At 49.6% G+C, this 22,644-nt stretch overlaps 1 protein-coding gene across 5 annotated transcripts in view; it reads left to right on the forward strand.

The window, feature by feature from the left end:
• Positions 1 to 22,644, forward strand: part of ASTN2 (astrotactin 2) — a 911,537-nt gene that overhangs the window by 657,509 nt on the left and 231,384 nt on the right. For all 5 annotated transcript variants that reach the window (XM_067743527.1, XM_067743524.1, XM_067743522.1 and 2 more), the window contains 3 exons: positions 7,373 to 7,497; positions 10,688 to 10,792; positions 13,813 to 13,992. In XM_067743527.1, the coding sequence (XP_067599628.1) occupies positions 7,373 to 7,497; positions 10,688 to 10,792; positions 13,813 to 13,992 (410 nt within the window). The remainder of the gene's footprint in view (positions 1 to 7,372; positions 7,498 to 10,687; positions 10,793 to 13,812; positions 13,993 to 22,644) is intronic.

Raw genomic sequence — 22,644 nt, forward strand, 5'->3', positions numbered from 1 at the left:
CAAGAAGCCCAGAAAGAGGGTTGGTGACTCTCAAGCCTGAACTCTTGGCTTCTTGGTCTTCTGGGCAATTCCTCCCAGAACTAGTGGCAGAAAAAAAGGGTTTTCACCTTCCTTTTTCTGTCCTGTGGGAACTCCCCTGAGGTCATAGCCTGTACCAACTGTACATTAAAATAAGATATTATGATCTGGGTTGGCCAGGCCTGCCTTTGATGTATAAGGGACCTTCACTCCCAGCACAGGTTGGCTTTCAAAACTATTGTCTAGCTCAAGTCACTACAAAGCCAGCTTTGAGATCTAGCCCAAAGCTGAGTGACGGCTCCCTTTCTCTTCTAGAAGGTATGTGCTCTTCTATCTAAGGACAAATGCCTTTGATTTAGACCAATATGACTGATAGGGAATGAAAAAGGCTTCATTTTAACATTTTCAGCACCATCATCCACCTTGCACACATTTTCACACAATTTATAACATGTGTCTTACGCTAGGCTGTGAGCACCTTGAGAATGAGGAATGTCTATCTTATTGTTTTCCCAATGCCTGGGACACAGTAGTGAAAATTTGTTGAATGAATGAAATGAAAGGTTGAATGAAAGAATGACTAAATTCAGGGTGCTTGAACAAAAAACCTGCATGAAGACTCCTAATTAAGAAGCAAATCACATGAGAACAGAGTTAGAAACAGAGTTTCTAACTGTACCCAAGAAGGGCAGGGCTTGGGGCGGGCGTGGTTACTCACCACGAGACCCTATGACTCCAGCACCTACAGCATGGCTACAAAACCTAGCCCAGTGCGTCTCAGTCTGGGCTTCAGAGAAACAAAGATTTTGTACCAGCCGCCCACCCCTCCCGGCTGCAGAGGTAGGGAGTGGCTTTCCAAAACCACCCAGAAAGGCACTGACAGAGTCGAGATGAGAGCAGGGACCCAGCTCCTTGATCATAGAGGCAACCACATCTCCGTCAAAGTGGCAGAAAGGCTTAGTTTAGCTGGAGGTGAAGGATGGGTCATGGTTCAGACCAGGGGAGGTGTCCTCATTAGTATTGGGCTTTTTTCTTGGCACCGTTTCAGGAGGCTGCGGGCAGCCTAGGGAGAGCCAGGGAGAGCGGCCCCGTCCCTGCGGACTCAACAGCGTGCAGGCCAAGACTCCTATAGTCTTCCCTTGACTAAGGAAAGGCTGCGGACAGTGCTGACTGGCTCTGGGATGATTTACTTCTCTGAAATACCTCCATTTAAATGCTAATTTCCCCAGAACTGAGGGGTGATCGGCTCTTGCATGCTGGTGGCTGTGTATTAGTTTATCCAAAACACTCACACGTATTCTTGAATGGGGACAGGTGGGAGGGAGAACCTTGGGAAGGGTCGGGGCAGCCAGGATGGCCAAGGAGCCCAGCTTCCCTCGCTTGTCGACAAGTTCCTGCCAGCATGGCTGATGACAGGGAAGCTACGCAAGGGACTTGCTCCGGGGAAAGGCTCCCTATAGGTTTGTGTCGCTTGGAGGTCATATGCAGGGGGCATGGGAGGTGAAGAAGCCTGCCCCTACTCTGTACACAAATGAACAGAATCTTGGGGGGCTTGTGCTGTAGGCGGCCCCAGGCTGGGCTCTCTGAGGCTCTCAAAGGAATCCAGGATCTGGTATGGGGTTTAGGAAAAGGAACTAGCACTAAAGATAACTAGGGGGCAGTTCCCTGGTGGTCCAGCGGTTGCGACTCCGCACTTCACTGCTGAGGGCCCGTGTTCAGTCCCTGGTCGGGGAACTAAGGTCCTGCACGCCGTGTGGTGTGGCCAGAAAAAAAAAAAAGCTAACTCTATGTGGAGCCTCTTCCTCAACCCTTGAAGTTCAACTCATTACCCCCATTTTACAGATGACATTAGGAAGGCTGAGTAAAGTGTAAGTGACCTCTCCAAGGTCACACAGCCAGAGTCTGGATCCATGTCTGTATGATGTCTGAGCCCATGCCCTTTCCACCACCAGATCCCAAGGTAACTGCTGGAATTTACGCACAAACAAGAGGCATGAGAGAGAAGTGACAAGAAAGATTTATTCCAAGTGGGGAAAACTGACATGGTTTCTTGGAAGGCGTGGTTTTTCGACTGGTCCTCCTGTTTCCTCCTAGCCTTCCTCACCCCCCACCCTATCCCCTGCACCTCCCCGATGTGAATGCACACGTGTGTTCACGTGCTCACCAAGAGTGGGAGTTCTGGCCAGCCTCTGCTGAGTGAGATCACTTTTTCCCATCTGGTGCCCGCTAGCTCTGTGGCCCTGGCCCCTATCTGAGCTCCATGGGAGCCAGGGTGTCTGCATGTTAGGAAGTTAGAGGAAGAAAAAGTAGGGTTTTGAAGCTTCTTATGGAAAGGCTGGCATTTTCGACTAAAATCCCCAATATCCCTTGGAAACTAAAGCATTTGGGTACCCTGTAACAAAACATCAGAAAGGACTCCACACAGGTCATACACACATTTCTTTTGTCTCTGGGTTTCCTTCCTCTGCTTCCACAACAAACGTTCACTGAGCACCTACTTTGTATGCAGTTGACACTGGGCTCGGCCCTGGGGAAGGCGGCAGCAAATGGGACAGGCATCGTCTTGGCCCCCGTGGAGCTCACAGTCTAGTGGGAGAGTAGATATCCATCAAGGTCCCGAAGAGCACATCTGGGTTAGGGACTATGAAGCTCTTCCTAGAAGAAAAGAGCAAGATGCTATGAGAGGGTGTAACAGGAGAACTGACCTTGGGAAGGTTTCTGAAGGGCAGAGGAATAATGTGTGGTCTGAGTGACAAGTAGGAGTTGGCCTGCTGCAGGGGGCTGGGGGCCAAGAGCTTTCCAGAGAGGGCAAATCCTTTGTAGGAAGTGAGTATGCCCCATCAGAGGAACTTAGGGCCAATCAGTGCAGCTGGACCACGGGCAGGGGCACTGGTTCATGAAACAAGGCAGAAGGAGTAGGCAGGGGCTAGATGGTGGAGGCCTTGAGACCTTCACACAGTGCCTGCTTTCTCCACCAGGCACCTCCTCTGAATTCCCACTGCCGTACCCCTAACGTGCATGGGAGACCCCAAAACACATTTGTGGGATGAAAGAGACCTCCCACTCCCAGAGTTCTCCTGAGTCCCCGGAACCCAGGATCTGCTACTTTAAAAATCTTATGAATTGTTTCCATATAATGTCAATTGAGATTGAACTGTTTTCATGGATATTTGCGGGGGGAGATGTTTGTCCAAAGAAACAGTAGCCCTGTCGCCGTTAGAGACACAACTTATGCAGACCCGCACACACACAGATATGCACGTACAGTGACATCCCTGGGCTCAGAAGCACACCCCTCCCTGGCCTGGTCTCAGGTTATCCCGGTGATCAGGAGCACGGGCTCTGGATTGATCCAGTGAATGTGCGCTTACTGAGTACCAGGTTCTCAGCTAGGAGCCCCATTACCACTTCCTAACTGTGGACCTCAGTTGGACAAGTTCCTTAACCTCTCTGAGGATCCATGTCTTCATCTGTAAAATGGGAATAATAATAGTAGTTATAGAATTCTCACGTGGTGAAAATGACATACACATTCACATGTATCTTGACACACTACCTAGGACATAGCTGATGATCGACAAATAGGATCAATAAACAAATACTACTTACTCTTCTTCCTATCTGCCTCTTATTAGGATTCGTTAGTTGCCTGGTAGTTTATACCACACACACACCCACGTACACACGAGCTCTGAGAATCTGGATTTGTTTTCGAGCCAACTGAGTTTCAGCCAGCACCCTGCCATCCCCCCCATCACCTCCCCCAGGTGGGTGGATTCTGAAGTTGCTGTCTGGGTTCTGCCTGAGGTTCTCGGCCCAGTGGCACCTTCCCAGCTCTGCTCTTCCCATCCTGTTTTGCCTCCCGGGAGAGCTGACTAATGCAAAGGCCCTGGGCGCCCTCTGCTGGCAGAGGCCATGCAGGACTTGTGGCCGTCGCCCAGGCAGCCGCGAAGGGGCCCAGTCCTGAGGGGCCACCATTGGTCCTTGGTCTTTGCTGCAGCTGTCTTGTCATTCCCTGCTCCACCCCTGCCTCCCTCTCTCCCCGCTCTCCGCACTGGCCTTTGAACTCCCACCCTTCCATGGTCTCCCACCTTCTCACGCTCTTCCTTGAGACCCTTCCTGCGTCCTGCGAAAACCTTCCTCCGAGAAGGGGAGTTTGCGCTGGCCCCCTGCCCTCCTGAGGTCGGCCACTGTGCTGCCACTCCCTGAGGTCAGATTGAGGTCAGATTTGCCCAGAGTCAAGCCCAGCTTAAATAGAAGGCAGAAGGATTAGAGGAGAGGAACGTGGGGCTGGCAAGGGTGTCCCTGTCCCCCTCCTCTGCGGTTATAAACGCATAGACAGAGATGTGAAGTCGTGACCCTGGGTGGTAAAGTGAAAAGTGACGAGCTTGCCTTCAGATCCCTCTTCCCAAATGCACTTGGTGTGTAAGTCCAGGGAGGTCAGTTCACGTCTCAGAGCCTCCATTTCCCCATCCGTCAAGAGGGGGTGTAATCGCACTCATCTCACAACATTGGAGTGAGGGTCATGAAGTCACCTGGAGAGCAGAGCCCCTCGTATGCGGTCAAATTACAATGAGTAACAGACCCCTTCTTTAGGCTGCAGCCTGTCTGGGCTCAGTGCACCCCGGGGTGCTGCGGCTCTTCCAGCTTTGACAGCCTGTGACTGTCACAGGCAGCGTCTTCAGTGCCCCACACCTGTGCGGTGATGTGGAGTGTGGGCTTTGGGGCCAGACCACCTGAGATCTCCCGCTTCCTGGCTGTGCGGTTTTAAGTAGTTACATAACTGCTCTGTGCTTCTGCTTTTCCACCTCCCAGCTAGGGGTCTTAAGGGCACCTAATTCATATGGTTGGGTGAGAACTAATGTAAAGTACTTGGACATCGCCTGGTGCATAGGAGGTACTCAACAGTTTTTGCCATCATTGTTATTGTGATTTCACTAAGGCAGGCTGAAGAGCGCTTAGGATCCCCATTTTACAGATGAGAAAACTGAGGTTTGAGTGGTTTGCTCCAGGTTTCACAGCTAGGATGCAGTGTGGGCAGATCAGGAACTCAATCTTCAGAGCCATCTCAGTCTTGCCCTCTCCTATTCATAAAACAAGTGCTTGGGTCTCGTGGGGAAGGGACCTTTAGCCAAAAGCCTCCAGCCCATCCAGATCCCTGATAGCTGGCCCTACTGACTGTTCTGTATGGCTGATCCATTGTCTCCCCCACCCAGCTGGGAAGATCTAAAGGACAAAGGGAGAAGCCAGTCTACCTCTGGATCCTGAGTACCTAGCTCAGGGCTCCACCCCGAGTGTGTGCTCAGCGCATGTTAGTTGAATGACTAGGGCAGGGGGACAGTCTCCACCTCATTGTATGTCTAAGGGAAGGTCTGTATCACAAGAGGCCACCTCATGAGGGGGACAGGAAGAAACTTAGTTCCTTAGGCCCTGGTGGGAGTTACAGGCTACCTGGGGGCACCTCCATGACCCCTGGCAGGTTCTCTTTTTCTATTCACATGGCTGACCCCCATGTCCAAGTCTGCAGACAAATCAAAGGCCAGCCACAAACACAGGTGGAACCCACGACAACAGGCACACGTGTAGACATAAGCAGGTACGGCTCTGCAGACAAACACGGGCACAGCCATGCTGCACACAACAGCATGCTTAACTGTACAAGTGTGTGCCTAGAAACTCAACGTCGTGCGCATGCGTGCCCAGCAGACAGTCCAAGGCCCAGCCGCTTACCTCACCAGATGTGCAGTCAGAGAGACCAGGTTCCAATCCCAAATTTACCACCTCTTCACTCTGAACCTCATGTTTCCTTTCATGTAAAATGAAGATAATGATAACTATCTTGTGGGTCACTGTGAAGATTAAATGATTAAATAGATGCAAAGTGCTTAGCGAGATCCTAGCAAATTAAGGATTCAATCAGGAATTGTCAAAGATGACACTGATGATGATGACGAAGATGCTGGTGATGTTGAAGATGGAGACAGTGGGTCCTCTCCTGGATTCTGACCTGCTCAGGGGTCGGACACCGAGAAGGTGTTCACTAAATGAATGACTAGAGGGTGAGCTTTGAAGGTGCCTGGGGTGGAGTGCATGGGGACGTGCAGTACGGAAAGGAAGGTAACCCAGGTCACAATGCTTGCTTGGCTGCCTTTGAACTGCCCGAGATCCAGGCTTCAAAGGCATTGCTTTGGCATCACAGATTTTTGTTTGCCTCTTTCTGATTTTCATTTCAAGGTTGCCCATTCCAGGTGGCAAAATGAAGCGATCAACCTCCCCTTCCCTTTGTTCTTCAATTCCCCCTCCTCCTCTCCAGATTGTAGTTAGTGTCTCTAACTCTGAGGATTTCTGAATAAGAAGGGACCTCAAAAGTCAGATCTGAATACAGAAATGCCCTGGATACCGTCCATGCCAAGTGGCTATCAAGTTCCCTACTTGCATACTCCCAGCTACGGCAAGCTCACCACCTCGCAGTGGCAGGCTGTTCCATTCTTAGGCAGGTCTGTTGTCTGGAAGATGGAAGCCTGCCTCCCTGCAATGCACTATCACCTCATCCCCCACACCTTAAGACTACCTTTGTTCAGGGTTCAGTGCCCCGAGGGCACCCCGAGGCTTGTCTTCTGTTTCCTGGAGTGGCCCTGCAGAGAAGCGACAGAGGTACCTGAAGAATTTAGGGCAAGAAAGAGCACTAGCCTAGGAGTGGGGAGATCTGGTTTTGAGTCTAACCCGTTGGTTGTCTGTGAGAAATTTGCTCCCCTTCTCCCAGCCTCAGTTTCCCCATCTCTAAAAGGAGGAGTTTGATCCAAAGGATCTCTTAGGATCCTTCCACTTTAGCACTCCAACACCCATTCTTTCAAGCCTTCCTTTCTCCAGCTCAGTGTCACCCGCTCTTTCTTCAAGCACTCCACACTCTCCTCAAGTTCCCTTGCATCCTGGCTCACCGTTGTCACCGCTTATGTAAAGGGACATTTAGCAGCCAAAGAGACAGTTTATAGAATATCAGACTATGTCTTAGGCAGTTGGCAGCTTTCTCCCATTAAGTGTTTAAAACTACCCTGAGATCTGACTTTCACAGAAAAGGAAACTGAGGTTCTGAGTGGACCAGGAACTTGCTCAAGATCACGCAGCTAGTAAGTGGTGGGCCAGGACTGAAGCCCCAGCCTGCCGGATTCTGGAACCCGTCCTTAGCACCAGGGCCTCGGGGCTGGGACTCAGGGAGCCAGAGGCATCCCACCAAGGGCGTCCACAGGCTCACGAGTCAGTCTCTTCTGTGACTACGAGCTCCCTGCCCTCCTTCCCAGCAGCACCTGCAGCCTCCGCTTCCTCCATCTGGCAGCCTCTCTGCTCCTCTCCACAGGGAAAACAACTTCATCAAGGACTTTCCTCAGCTGGCCGACGGGCTGTCAGTGATCCCGCTGCCGGTGGAGGAGCAGTGCCGGGGGGTCCTCTCCGAGCCCCTCCCAGACCTCCAGCTGCTCACCGGTAAGACACACATGCTGGACCCCTCCCCAGCCTCCCTGACCACACACCTGCTCTCCAGTCCATCTCAGCTCTCAGCACATCCAGGATGGGCCCTGCCAAGCCTCTGTGTTTGGGAGGGATGGGATGGGAAAGGGACCTACCTACCATTTCTTGGACTCATGGACTGTGCAGAGCTAGGGGCTTCCCTGAGACTCCAAGCTCTGAGCCGAGGCCAGATTTACTCTCTTAGCAAACTTCAAGTACACAGTGCAGTATTATTAACTACAGTCACCGGGCTGCACGCTAGACCCCAAAACCGCACTCATCTGGTGTAACTGAACCTCTGAACCCTTTACCCAACATCTCCTCATTTTTCCTGCCTCCAGCCATCCTACTCTCTGCTTTTATGAGTCCAACGTTTTTCAATTCCACATAAAAGTGAGATCATGCAGTTCATTTTTAAGTCATTTTAAAATAAAATAAGTGGACCTCCCCCATCCCCACCCCAGCCAGGAGCCTCTCTCAGTTGACAGCATCTCAGTTACACAAGCTGTTTTTGAATGTGGGCACTGGGCCATCCTGGGGGTTGGGTATCATTCCTCTCGTGTTATAGGTGAGGAATCTAGACTCAGAGAGGTGAAGGGACTGATCAAGGTCACACAGTAGATCCGCCAGGACTAGAACCGGGTGCCATGGCTCCAGGTCTTCTGCCCTTTTCACTCCACTCTGCAGTCCGTCCCTCAACCCCCAAGCTCCGTCTCTCCCCTACTGAGAAGCCCTCTTTTGCAGGCTCTCCTGAGGCTTGTATTTTCTGTCCCACTGTGGGATGCCCATCTGTTCCACCTCATCTTCTCCCAGTTCCTCTTTTGCCCTTTTGGGGGACTTCCCCAAGATGTAAGGACCCTGGCTCTGCTTTTGTGATACAGTACATTGTGGTTCTGCATTAGTGGTACAAACTCTTAGGATTATTTGTTTTGATTTGGACACCTTGGAGGTGTCCTCATAAAGGAACTGTTATATTTTAAGGGTTATTATTTTTGGTTTTTTTTTTTACTTACCAGAAAAAATACCCTCCCCCCCAATCCCGGGGCTTCATTTTACCCCTAATCCTTTGGTGGGGATCTAGGATAGAGTCAGGTAAGATGGGGGTCAGAGATTGAGTAGGACCGGGGATGGGTTTTTGGTCAGGAATAGTATGCAAGGAAGTGAGTGAGTCAGTAAATAGGTATTTATTGAGAGCCTACTATATGTCAGGCTCTGTTCTGTCTCTGCAGGAGTGGGAATAATATAGACCATGGCCTTGACCTCAAGGAGCTGACATTTCACTGAAGGGGCTTATATTTCCAGCTGGAATCCAGGACGGACCAGGGGTGGGGAAGTGAGGGATGGAGTGATGATCACTTATGGGGGTGGCCCAGGGATGGGGTGAGGGGCAGGGAAGATGGTTTGGTAAATTTCTTGATAATCAAAAGAGGCAGCAGCGTTGTTTTGCTTTGTTTTGTTTCCTTTTGGACACCATTCCACCAAGTGCCTAAGCTGCATCAGCAGTCTGCATCAGAATATCTGCCTCCCTCTATTGGGGACGGCCCCTCCAAGCCTGCTCAGAATTAGGGCAAGCAGTCATAGACGGGGCAGAGGCTGCCTGAGTGCTGGTGTCTAGTCTTCCTGTACAGACTGTTTTCTTTGCCCTGACTCAAAACACGGCCCTCTCCTCCTCTCCCACCCTCTCTCCTTCTCTCCCCAGTGTCTGCAGAGGAAGGAAAGGACAGGCAGAGCAGATAAACAGAGAGGACGTATTTGTAACAAAACAACCTCCCTCCAGTGGACATATCTTTGGGGATCATGAATATTTTACTTTAAAATGAAAAGAAAGCCTCTAAGAAATTATATTATTCCTGGGGCTAGGGGGGGAAAAAAAAGTTGATAGTAATGGACAACTTTAATACTGCAGTAATGTCCAGGAAGAAATCATTTGTTCCAGTGAGATTCTCATTTGCATCTTGGTATCAAATATCTCTTTAAGTGCCTCCTCACCAGGGGACAAGAGAAAAGGACAGAAAATGTGCCTGCCATTTGCAGAGGATACACAACAGTAACAGTAACTGCTGATGTGACTAGCATTTCTTTTTCACGTATTTTTTCCTGATGATAAAAAAGAGAGTCTGCAGTGCTTAGAGCACAAAATTTAGAAAATGGAGATGAATAGAAATCAGAAAACAAGGATCTTTCACACATCCACCACACTGAGTTAACCGCTTGCTAACATTTTGTTGTGTTTTTTTTCTTTGTTTATGTTTTGTCTACACTTGTGTTTCACACGATGCGTTCTATGAAACATGAGTTCCACTGAAACCTAAAAACGGGGCTCCTTGGTCAAAAATGTTTGCAAAACGTTATGCACTATCTTCATGTACCTTTAAAATGCATATTAATTTATTCAAGGTGCTGAGAAATTATACAGCTTTTTTTGTTTTAATCTTTTTTAACTTTGTTTAGCCAGCGTTTCTTGGTCGTGTTTGAAATGGTAACCTTTTATGTGTACGCACAGGTATTTTATGAGCTACCAAAGGACATCTTATGTTTCCATGTTAGGAAACAGACAGTCTGTAGAGGGTGAACAAACATAAATCGTCAGATAGCAAATGTGTTAGGCTTTGCACATGGTCTCTGTCACAGCTGCTCAACTCTGCTGTCATCGTGCAAAAGTAGTCTTAGGCCGTATGTGATGAATGGGCTGTGGTTCTCTGGCCCCCAGTCCACACGTAGGACATTTCAAGATTACCAAAGGACTTCCACTGCTACTAATTTATTTGAGTCTCACAATACGCTTGTGAAATAAGATCAGCCCAGGTAGCCATGGTATCAGATGGGGAAACTGAGGCACCGTGCTATCTAGCACCCCATGGCAAATCGCCACCAGAGTTAGTGGAACCGTAAACCCATTCTTGCTTGTAGGGTGAAGGGGGCCATGTGAGCTGTAGAGCAGAGAGAAAAGGCGGGGTTGGGGCTGAGGTCAGAGGCCAGGAAGGAAGAGGCCTGGAGGTGGAGTCCAGATAAAACTGCCAACCCCAGGGAGAGCCCTCACCCTAGGGCCGAGCCTCTGTCCACTTAGAAGAGGTGGCTGTCGCCCAGAGCCCAGGGCCGCAGGGTGGGTTTGTAGGGGGAGGCCTCTACGTGCTGGGCTCACACGAGCTTCTTCTTCCCTCCCCAGGAGACGTCAGGTATGATGAGGCCATGGGTTACCCCATGGTGCAGCAGTGGCGGGTCCGCAGCAACCTGTACCGCGTGAAGCTCAGCACCATCACCCTCTCGGCAGGTGAGGACTGCCGCCCGCAGCCAGGGGGCGTGGCGTGGTTCAGCTCAGGTCCGCCAAGGATGCTGGCCCTGGAGATGCTGAGGGAATGAGGCCACGCCCCACCCACCTACCACCGCCCCCCCCACCCCCCGCCATCAACAATCTCACAGGGAGGGCAGATGGACAAGCAGGCAGGACAGTGGTGTCCACACACTGCAGCAGGTCAATGCAGTCATGGGGCCGCTGTCCATTCTGGGGAGTCAGAGAGGCTCCTGGAGGAAGGGGTGTCTGAGCAGGGTGTGGGGGATGAATAGGAGAGAGGGGCAGATGATAATCTAGGTCACACTTACATTCTCAAAGCACTTCAGGTGTGTGAATTGTATGAGTTCTTTCAGGCACTGATTCCTCTGGGTTCTCCTGGCTGATTTCTTTTCCTGCCCATTTCCTACTCAGCAGTAATGCAGTCCCTGCTCCCCTCCCCCCACCAACACACACACACACACACACGCACGCACACACACGCTGCTCACACTTTGTCCACATGAACCCTGTGCTTCAGCTGATAGGGACAGTTTGTTGTTCTCAAAATGGGACATTTTCTTTCTTGTCTCTGTGACTTTGCGCACGCTGTTTCCTCCGCCTGGATCTCCTCGCACATCCTGCGATACGCGGAGATGCCTCCCCCATTATCTCTACCCTTTGGAATAATTCAAGGAACTCCCTGTGCTCAACTGCCTATATTAAAGCACTAACAAGTGCTTGATTCACATCAGAATCCTGTCTGTCTCCCCCACTAACCTGAGAACTGTGGGTAGGGCTTGGGTCTTATTTATCCCTGTACCTTACATTCCTGCACATTACTGGTGCTCCGTTTTGATGAAGGAATAAAAGATAAACGAAAACTGAAAAGTAAGGAAATGAAAACTGAAAAGATGGGGCCTGGCCTTGGGTTTTCTACCCTGACTCTTACTCATAACACTGCCACTGGGTTATTGTCCAAGTATCTTGAAATGGTGGGCGAGCTCTTTTCTCCTCTTTTCTCTTTCAATATCGCTTCGTTCGTGAACAACATGGAACTCTTTTAGCCTGGGTATGGGGAAGTATAAATAGTAATTATGGCTGACATCACCCAAGCGTTTTATAATGTTTCATATCTTAGGGCTTACATCAGTCTCGAGGGGAAGGCATTCTTTATCACTTTTTTTTTCAGATAAGGAAACTGAGGGTCAGAGAGGTTAAGTAACTTGCCCAAGGTCACATAGCTAGTAAGTGGCAGAACATGAGCAGGGCAGGGATTTGAAGGCAGTGTTGTCTGCCTGGATAAAGAGCCACAGGGCATCTCCATGGTGTTATTTACTACTTAACAGAAACCATCTCATTATTAACGCTGCTGCATTAATTACCCAGCTGCATGGGTTAACAGGTTGATGGGGCGGGGTTGTTCTAATCAAGGACCCATTCTTTGAGCCCTGTTTCTGTTTTTACCACCACCCACACCTTGACACCTGCGCTTGTGAATAACACTGCCGTGTTCCTGTTAGAACTACAAAGGTGTATGTACTTTAATTAATCAATAAGGACGCTCCCGAGAACTCCCTTGTAAATCAGATGTTCGCACATTGGAGCGCATTTTTAATGTCGAAGAAGAGCTTGCTCTTTTACATTCTACTTTGATGTGGCACAGAATCAGCTGTTCTTATAATAATGGGCGTCGGTGTGTCTGCTGTGTCCGGGATCTGTGCCGTGAACCTGGTTGACTTGTGGGTGGGGAAGGATGCATGTGCAGACTCAGAGACAAGTAGGACAGACCTTCTGCTTTCAAGGTGATGCCTGTTGAAGGTGCAAAGGGTGGGTGCTCCAGATGGTGGGAAAAGCTTCTTGGGGGAGGGGTGACTTCCTGGGGCCTGAAAGCATGAGTGTGACTTAGGGAGGAAGTGGGAGTCCATTCCAGGTAAATCGTGGGGTGTGTGTTTGTGTGTGTGTGTGTGTGTGTGTGTGTGTGTGTGTGTGTGTGTGTTGAGAGTGTGGGAGGGATATACATAAAGAAAAAATGATGGAAATCCCAGATCACATACAGGAGAAATAAGAAAACTGATTTGGACACAGATAAAGCCTGATGTATGTAGCTCATGGGAGATGACCTTGGAGGCCTGGGATACCCAGGTAAGGTCATTGAGCTTTATCCATAGCAGGGAGGAGCCCAGAAGGTCTTAAGGCCCCTGGAAAAATAGCTTGGTGACCTGCCTGTAGGAGGAGAAAGAAGGCAGGGGGGCAGTGGTTACTGAGTGATTGCTGTGCAGGCCCCATGCCAGGCACTGAGGACTCAGGCCCCTTTGGCATAGGACTAAAGGCAATGGAACAGCAAGGAGGCCCTTGACAATGGCAGGAGAAAGGACATAACTGTTGTTTTAGGGAGGCTGAGGCAGGGACAGAAAGGGAAGTGATGTTACAGGAAGCTAAGCCAGGGATCAGATATGAGGACACAGACTGTCTGCTGAGCCTGGGCCAGTGCAGCCCCCAGGCTCCAGCCGTGGACCGCTCAGGCCCTGGATAATTGGGTACATGGGAAGTGCGTGCATCCTGGGGTGAGAAGAGAAGTGGGTTGGAATCCTAGCTCCTCTGGCTGGAGGACCAAAGGCAAATCAGCTCCAGTTTATGACCTTTGACTTGCTCATCCACTCGACAGGGCTTATTATGGGTGGGACTGCAGTGCTGGGCTGAGGTTAAATTAGACAAAGTGTCCGGAACATCTAGCAGTGTGCCTGGAACACGCTAGGTGCTCAGTAGATATCAGCTTTGATTTTTCCTGGTTGTGATGTTCAGGTCGCCAGCTATAGGCCTTCCCCTGTTGTTGATTCCCTGTCAGTCCTAGTGTCTTGTGTGTCCACCAGCGAGAGCAGTCTTTGCAAAATAAGTGAGGGAAAGCTGTGCACATGTGGCTGCCACCATGGTGATGGATAAAGCACCAAATCCAGGCTTGTCATTTGCCGGCCACCAGCCTCCCAAGCCTGACCACCTCTGCGTGCTGCTCCTCTGTCCAGGCTTCACCGACGTCCTCAAGATCCTGACCAAGGAGAGCAGTCGGGAGGAGCTGCTGTCCTTCATCCAGCACTACGGCTCACACTACGTCGCAGAAGCCCTCTATGGCTCCGAGCTCACCTGCGTCATCCACTTCCCCAGCAAGAAGGTCCAGCAGCAGCTGTGGCTCCAGTATCAGAAAGGTAAGCCTGGAGGGCTTGCTGGAGGTGGTGGCCAGATGCAGTGTGGAGGTAAGGCTGCGGGGGAGATAACTGAGCTCCCTGGGAGCTAAATCCTGGCTCTGCCCCACAGAAACTGGGTGGCCTTAGGCAAGTCCCTGCCCCTCTCTGGGCTTCTCGTTCACTGTGGATGGAATGAAGGGCTGTGTGATGCTTTCTCAGGAGTCTTTCAGTTCAGGCATTTCCTGAGAGCCCGGGGTGGTGTTCCGGACTCCAGAACCCTGGCCTCTACTGCACGCTCCTTGTTTCCCACTCTCTCCCCTTGAAACAACTGCCAGGGTCGGCGGGTGGAGGAGGCTGTGGGGTGGGAGTGTGTCTCCTTGACACCTTCTTCTCTTCAGGCTCTTGAAAGAACCCAAGAAGAGCTCTGGCTCCTTTGGGAGCAGTCACCTCATGTCTGGGGGACAGTTTCAAGCCTCTGCCATGGAGAGACTTTTATCCTCAGGGAGGGTCAGCAGATCTTATTTCCCTCCGATTCTCAGCTATTATCAGAATTGGAATTTCCCAGACGCAGGAGACCAGTCTGTGCCACTCCCCTTGGGAAATCCATTCCCTTCCCACCTCAGTTTTCCCTTCCTGTGAAATGGGTACTTTAGCCATTCCTGTCTCCCTCCTACATTAAAGGAAAGTGGTTTATGCAGTAGCATTTGGAGAAAGATGGAACTATGGCACACACGCATGATGTATTGTAACAGGTCCATGTAGTCACAGCCCCATTTCACAGATGAGAAGATGAATCTCAGATAAGCCAACAAGTGCCCTGCAGACACACATAGCAGGGTGAGGATCACTTCCTGTTACCACTGTTACTATTATTATCAATTAATTTGAAAAGAAAGTCTCTCGATCGACAGAAAGGGTGAGGAGTAGTGTTAAAACGTGCTTGCACCTTCTCCATATGGACCAGCCATCCTATCTCCAAGAACCAGATTGACCGTAACTCCTAAAACCACAGAATGTGGGAGCCACAGGGACCTGGCAGGTCTCACTGGGCTCAGCACTCCCATTGCACACCTGGGAAAACTAAGGCTGAAAGGGAAGAGGAATCTTGCTCAGAGTCCCACAGCTCCTCTGGATAGAGCCAAGACACAGCGGGACGCTGCACACTCCCTGTCTAGCTCTTCTCATGCAGCCCCTCATCCCCAACTGGATGAAGCCCTTTGTCTTTTCCCGAACAATTCCCTTTGCACTCTCCACCCTGTCATGGTCTCATCCCTCCCTTTCTCGTGTGTGCGACTGTTTGGGGCACCGGGGGTGGTTTATAGGCGCAGGGGAATAATTGAGTTGTCTGGGAATAGCTCCGGTTTATGGCTGTGACAACAACAGTCTTTAAGGAAGTGCATTAAATCAATAGAAGTCTCATTGTGCTACCCTATAAATAAGGTGACACATCATTAAGCAGGGCAATAAGCTTCCGGACTTTGAAGTAATACAATTAGGTTATGTTTATAAAAACCTTCGCTCACTGTGGCCACTGAACCAATTTGCCTCGTCCGGCATTTGGGGCCTGGGATGCTGCGCTAGTGCCGAATCCCACCCCAGCTCCACCCTCGGCTGCTTCCAGGCCTTGGACTTTTTCACTCCAGAAAATGCTATTTCTGATATACAATGGATGCATGGAATCTCTGGCAAGTAAGATGGGGACGAGGGCAGACAGAATGCTGAAAGAGCAGCTGGGGACCCCCTTCAAGACTCAGAGAACCTTCAAGTTTTCCACAAACTTGCTGGTTGAACTTGGTACAGAAGCTTTTCCTTCTGGGCTTCCAGGGCAAAGGCACCTTTCTTTCTTCCCTCGTCCGTGCTCGCTCCCAGAAGAGCATAGGGATACACTGAGGCCGGCTGATCTGTGTGTGTTTCTTCCTCTCTGTCTCTACCTGATGTGACCACCTGGATGGTACATCAAACACTGTAGTTTTACTTTTAAATTTGCAAGTGACGCTGGGGAGGAGGTGGATGAGAAGCTGGAAATTTGCCCACGAAGGACAGAAAGGACTCTGGACTCAGAGATAGTTGGTGTGTGTCCCTTCTCTCCCCAGCCACCTGTGTATCATTGGCATCTATATGTCAACTGTGTGTCATTGACATCTGTGAAACCAGGGTTCACTGGGGACCAGGTCAGGATGAATCTGGGTTTGGAAGCTGATCACACTTGGGGCAGAGCTTGTGGGAAGAAGACGGATTAGAACAGTGTCGAAGTGGGACAGACAGGATTTCAAGTCCCGATACCTCTTCTTACATCCCTGCCAGGAAGCCTCAGGCAAAGTAACTTCTAAGTTTCGGTCTCCTTGTTTGGTGAGTGAGGGATAGTAATTTCCTTACAAGGCTTTTGGGAGAATGAAAGGAGATAATACAGGTAAGACACATCGCATGCACTAAGTACATAAAAAACAGTTGCTTAATGTGAAGTGACGTTATGGACATCAGCTGAGCATTGTCGTCCTGGCCACAGCTCTTGCTAATGTGTGGCCACAGCCCTCATTTCTCCCTGAAAAGCACCTGTGTCACTAGTCCCTGCAAATATCCTTTCAGCCCAGCAAGGGTAGAGGGTGGAGTGCTCCAGGATTCTTTGAAATCTATGTTTAGACCCAGATGGTGGTTTCTTCTTGGTAGGAAAGGCCAAGGCTGAAAGAGCAGGCTGTGAAGAGACCAAACAGGGTGTGGATAAGAGCCACGGACATTGTACAGCCCTTCACAGTTTACACACAGCCTTCCTTCAGTCCTCCCACCTACCCCTTGAGGCAGAAAAGGTGCAAATACCCTTTATCTTAGAGAAGGGAAATCTGAACTTAAAAGAGATTGTCGGCTTACCAGGGACACACAGTTTGCTCCTGAATGAGCTGGTGTTTAAATTCCAACCTGAGCCCACATCCAGTGTCCCCAGACATTAGAAACAAACGTCCCAGCCTTTCCAGGTTCACTAATCATGGGGCTCTGGCCACCGTTGTGATCCAGCCACTAGAAGTCATGGAAAGTCAAGGGAGTTGGGGTGAATGTGCCTGATTAAAATATCTCCCACGAGTCATTCATTAACCCCTGGTTCACCGGTACTTCCTAAGTGCTTCTCCCCAGCAGACCTCGCGCCATATGCTGGGGCATTGCGGTAGGCAAGACATGGGTGCTGTCCTCACGTGGGTCCAGCCTGTATTAGCCTTCCAACATTTTGTCATTCTTGTGATAGACTTTTTTTTTTTTTTTAATCTACTGATAGACGGCTGGAGAAAGGCAGGTGGCTGGGCATGTGGTGGGGAACCCAGTCACTGTCATACGACGGCCCATAACTCGTTTCATGTACCAGTTCTGATTCGCTGGGGAGTGGCTTTTCTAGACCAGTATGTGAAGGTCACTGGGATCACTGGGAAAGAACGCTGAGATCAATGAACAATATCTGCTGTTTGCAGAAAGGGAGAGTGGTTGTCCATACCTTTGTATTGTTTCCCTGTAATAGGGCAAAATGAAAGCTTGAACAACAGACCCAGCTTCAGATGATGATTCCAGAGAGGCACTGGGCATGCCAACAAGAACTAGAAAGATCCAGGCAGGGAGGCGGGGTTTCCTATCACCAAGTGGATATTATGGGCATTCCACCAGTCTAGAAGGGACTGGAGCACTGGACAGGTCAACTAGATGGTACCAGCCAAAGCCAGGAAGAGCTGGACCTTAGAAGGCAACTAGAATAGCTTAAGTCATCCCCAGAAACTCCAGCCCAGGTATGATTAGCTTGGAAGCTGTTCAGCCTGTCAGGTTCCTTTAACCATCACCTCTGCTCCCAGGCCGTGCTCCAAGCACCACGTCAAGTTTTTAGTTTCTTGCCGCAGCTTAATATTTTCACTATATGCTACTGTTTTCCTGATGCACCTATATTTTGAAAAGCTACTTTTTTCCTAATTGGGGCTTCACTTCACTCTTTGACTTAATATTCACACATTCTTCCTAGCCATGACCTCAATGCATGAGTCTTATATCATGATTAAGACTCCCTGTATAAAGTTACCCTTCTTCTGGCTATCTTGGATAAAGACTTCCTCATTTACAGACAAAATACAGGTTTTGCAGTCGATGGACCTTAGTTCAGATCCCAGCTTCCCTCTTACAAACTGTGTGATCTTGGGCAAATCGGTTCACACTCTAAGATCTACTTTCCCATATGCAAGGTAGGGATCCAATGACAGCATAGACGCATCAATGATGGACCTATTTATCTACCACTGAGCCAGGCATCTAATTACTATCTTGATCCAGTCCACTCCCTCCACCCATGGCTGCCGCATACACTCGGGTAACCGTGATCCCAGATGTGTGTGTGTAGGTACACACGTGTATATGTTGGGGCAGGGGGAGACATGGCTGCTACTTTACTCCGCTCTTGTCAGTTGACTCAGCACTAAGGACAGGGGTAGACTGGACTCAGGTGGAGAGGGACTGCTGGGGTGGAGCCAGTGAGGGAGGGAGCCTTGGAGCTCTACTAGGGAGGTGTCTGTGACACCTGCACTTCTGTTATCCCTTGTCATTCTCTATTCAGAGGGGATAGTGATGAATGCAGAAATTATGAGTCCGATAGGTTTCCTGAATTTTCAGTGGCTTCTTTTTCACGGAGAAAGTGACTGTGGAAGGTAAAGGATGTGTGCATGTAAAGGAATTGTTCATTCTCTGTGTGTGTGAGAGAGAGACAGAGACAGGGACAGAGAGAGATAGAGACAGAGAGAGATTGACTGAGGGAAATAGGAGGAGACAGAAAAACAAAGAGAGATAGACACAGGGAAACCAAAATCCACAAAGAGAAATGAAGAAACAAAAAGTGTAGAAGAGAAAGTGTATGCGATTAATATGTCTTTTCCAAGTTTAGAGACTCGGTGACCCTGATGAAAGGACATTCTCCATGTGAAGGTTAAACTGCTCTTGAGTTTAGATTGGGAGAGCCTATAACCTAGAGATGTCCCCACAGATAAATGCCTGTTGCCACCTTTAAGAGATGTTTTATCTCTATTTTAATTTCCCAAGACTGTCCAAAGGAATGAACTTCTGCATTTCCATTTGAATTACGATGCCCTTTTGAATGTCACCTGAAACATTCCTAGATTACTCTTTAAAGGAATTCTGGCTGTTTGAAAGGCACCTCAGGGGTTGGGGAGGGGGGAGGAGAAGGGAAAGATGTAGTCAAGTGTCACCTCCTTTTGTGAGGACAGGTGTAGCCCAGGGGCTGATGTGAGCTGGAGAACTCTCCTGGGCTTTCTGTTTCCTGAGGGAACTTGCTTCAGAGATGCCAACCGGACATGAAAGGAGTCAGTCTCAGAGCTGAGACCTGCATGGGTACTGGTCTGCTTCCCTGGTGAAATCATCTGGGGGCAGTTTTCAGTTCCCATTTGCTTGACCGTTCATTAGCATTTGATGGCGCTGACCACTTCCTGCTTGAGGCACTGTCTACGTTTGCTTCCGCGGTACCAGATCTTCCTGGGTGCCCACCTTCCTTCCTGACTGTTCCTTCTCTGTCTCCTTTGCTGGCTTATTCTCCTCTGCCAAACCAGTCAGTATGGTTTTGCAGGACTGCCCTTGTCTCTGTGGGGACTCTCAGCCACGCTCTCTGTTGCCATCCCTACGCTGATGACTCCCATTTTATAGTTCAGCCTCCAAGCTTTCCTCTGATACGTGCTATCCCGGTAGCTCTCTGCCTGCCTAAGCTCTGCCCCACACAGCCTAGATTTTTTCCAGTGTTCTGGTGAAAAGCACCTGTATCTCTTTAGAGGCAGAGCCACAAACCTAGAAATCCTCAACATTCTCCCTCTCCCTCGCTCCCCCCATTTCCAAACCATCCCAAGTCTTATCAATTTTAATTACCAAATAGCTTTTGAAATTGCCCACTTCTTCCCACCTCACTGCTGCCACCATAATGGCTTGTCTGGACTCTAGCGTTGGCCCCCTACCTGGTCTCCCTGCATCCAGTCCTGTCCCACATCAATCCAGCTGCACAGCCCTGAGGACAGTCAGGGTTCTCCAGAGAGAACCAACAGGATAGATGGGTAGATAGATAAAATTCTCTTTATTATATATTATATGAACATATATATGATATATATTCATATGATATTTATGATATGTATAATATATATGAAAGCTATATATATAATCGGTTCTGTATCTCTAGATGTATGTATGTATATATACACACATATCCATATACACACACACACACACACACACACACACACACACACACACACACACACACAGAGAGAGAGAGAGAGAGAGAGAGAGAGGTTTATTATTAGAAATTAGCTCATGTGATTATGGAGGCTGAGAAGGTCCAAGCTAAGATCTCAGCAAACTGGAGACCAAAAGAGCCAGTGGTATGAGATCCAGTTCCAACGCCGGCAGGCTCTAGAACTAAGAAGAACCGATGCTTCTGTTTGAGTCCAAAGGCAGGAAATGATGGACATTCCAGCTCAAATACTCAGGCAGGAGGAACTCCATCTTACTCATGGGAGGGTCAGCCTTTGTTTCTATTCAGGCCTTCAACTGATTGAATGAGGCCCACCACATCAGAAAGAGCCGTCTGCCTTACTCAGTCTGCCGATTATTTTGCCGAAAACACCCTCACAGACACATCCAGAATACTGTTTGGTCAAATATCTGGACACCTCATGGCCCAGTCAAGTCCACATAAAAATTAAGCATCATGGGTTGTCTCTAAAATGGAGATCCCATCATGCCCTTCCTTCCATGAAAACTCCTTGTCATTGCCCTGAGGCTAATTTCCACACTCTTCCCCACGGCCTCAGGGCCTTCTCAGGTCTGCTGTGTCCCCAGCAACCTCCTTAGCCCCATCTGTCTCCATGCTCTCTGCCTTCCAGTCACATTGAGCCTCGTACTCCTTAACTATCACTTGGGTTAAAGTCTCAGCCTGGACAAGGTCCCAGTGAGCTGATGGGAGGTGGCTGAGTATCCCTTGCCCGTCCCCTGGCCCCTTGGCCTCCGTGCGGCTGTTTGTAGGATAGGTCTAGCTCTGGGCGGGTGTTTTTTCTTGGAGAGGACAGGAGGACGTTAAATACGAGCTGGACACTCTCGAGCCTGCAGCGCGCCAAAGGAGACAGCCAACTTATTTCTCCTCAGAACCATGCAAAAAGACGATACAGGATGTGGTTCATTCAATACGAATAGGCCCACGAGACTGCTGTTTCTACAGATGAAATGACCAAAAAAAAGCATCTGTTCCCCGGTTTAGACTGAGTCCATCTGGAACGGAACACCCTAGTATTTTTCCTATTGGTGCGTCCCAAGGGTAATAATCCTCCGCTTGCGCTCAGCACAGCGCACCTCACAAAGCACCTCCACATACATTATTTCACCCAATTTCCTCCTCACAACCAGCCTGTAAGGTGGGCATCGTTATCTGCGTTTCACGCTTGAGGAAACCGAGGCTCAGACGGGGGAGATGATTTACGGGAGTTCACCCCAGGGAACTTGGCAGACCAGGGGTTTGAACGCAGGCCGCTTTCAGCACAAAGACCTTGCTTGTCCACCTCGATCACAGCAGCCTCAGAAACCTCTTCAGATGTTGGCATCAGACCCAGGGGAACTGTTTGCTTTCCTGTTCTGTCTCTCTCATCCACAGTTGAAAGAACTGGGGAAAGCTGAGACCCGGAGTTTAGTCCCTCAGCTCAGGCAGGGGTGGAAGGACTCTCTTTATTCACCCCTCTGCACAACATGCTTCTCTAGCGTAACTTAGGAGCAATGTTATAAGGTAAAGCCAAACCCAAAAACATCAGGGCTGAGAGAGGCCTCAGCAGTCATCTAGCCAGACCTGAGTTTCCCTTATGTGTCAGCTATGATCAAATGGTAGTGAAATGCTGCCTGGAATACTGCACTGAAAGAGATTCTGGGTCAGGACCAGGCTTGGTGGGGTCGAATCGCTTAGCAGTATCTGTCGTGAATGTGAGAGTAAGAAATGGTGAGTCATATGTAAGGTGTTTTCCATCCCCATCTAGGTTAGCTATTTCCACTCTACATATGGGAAAGTTGAGGTCAGTTTAGGTAATCCATTAGGACCCGCCACTGCAAAAGGGGAAATTTAATAACCAGCTAGAGGCATAATTTGGTCTTTCTTCACCTGAAAACCTACAGCAAATTCAAAGACTCCTAGTCGCCAAAGCCCCCCACATGCTCATAGATCACGGAGCCATTCATCTGGCAGCGTGCCCATTTTCTTATTTCAGAGTTCCTGCACACACAAAAACACATGCACAGGGCTTCCCTGGTGGCGCAGTGGTTGAGAGTCCGCCTGCCCATGCAGGGGACACGGGTTCGTGCCCCGGTCTGGGAAGATCCCACATGCCGCAAAGCGGCTGGGCCCGTGAGCCACGGCCGCTGAGCCTGCGCGTCCGGAGCCTGTGCTCCGCAACAGGAGAGGCCACAACAGTGAGAGGCCCGTGTACCGCAAAAAAAAAAAAAAAAACAACATATGCACAAATAACATCATTTCCTGAACCACTGGAGACTGTCCCCATTGTCCTAGTTAGGGGACGCATTCAGAGATTGACACTCTTGATTCTCTTCAGACTGGGGCCAGATCACGCTTGTTCCCCTATCACAGTCCCATTCCCAGGAAGGTCTCACAGGGACTCC

This window comes from Pseudorca crassidens, chromosome 7 (assembly GCF_039906515.1).
Source record: "Pseudorca crassidens isolate mPseCra1 chromosome 7, mPseCra1.hap1, whole genome shotgun sequence".
In the NCBI taxonomy this organism is placed as follows: Eukaryota; Metazoa; Chordata; class Mammalia; order Artiodactyla; family Delphinidae; genus Pseudorca; species Pseudorca crassidens.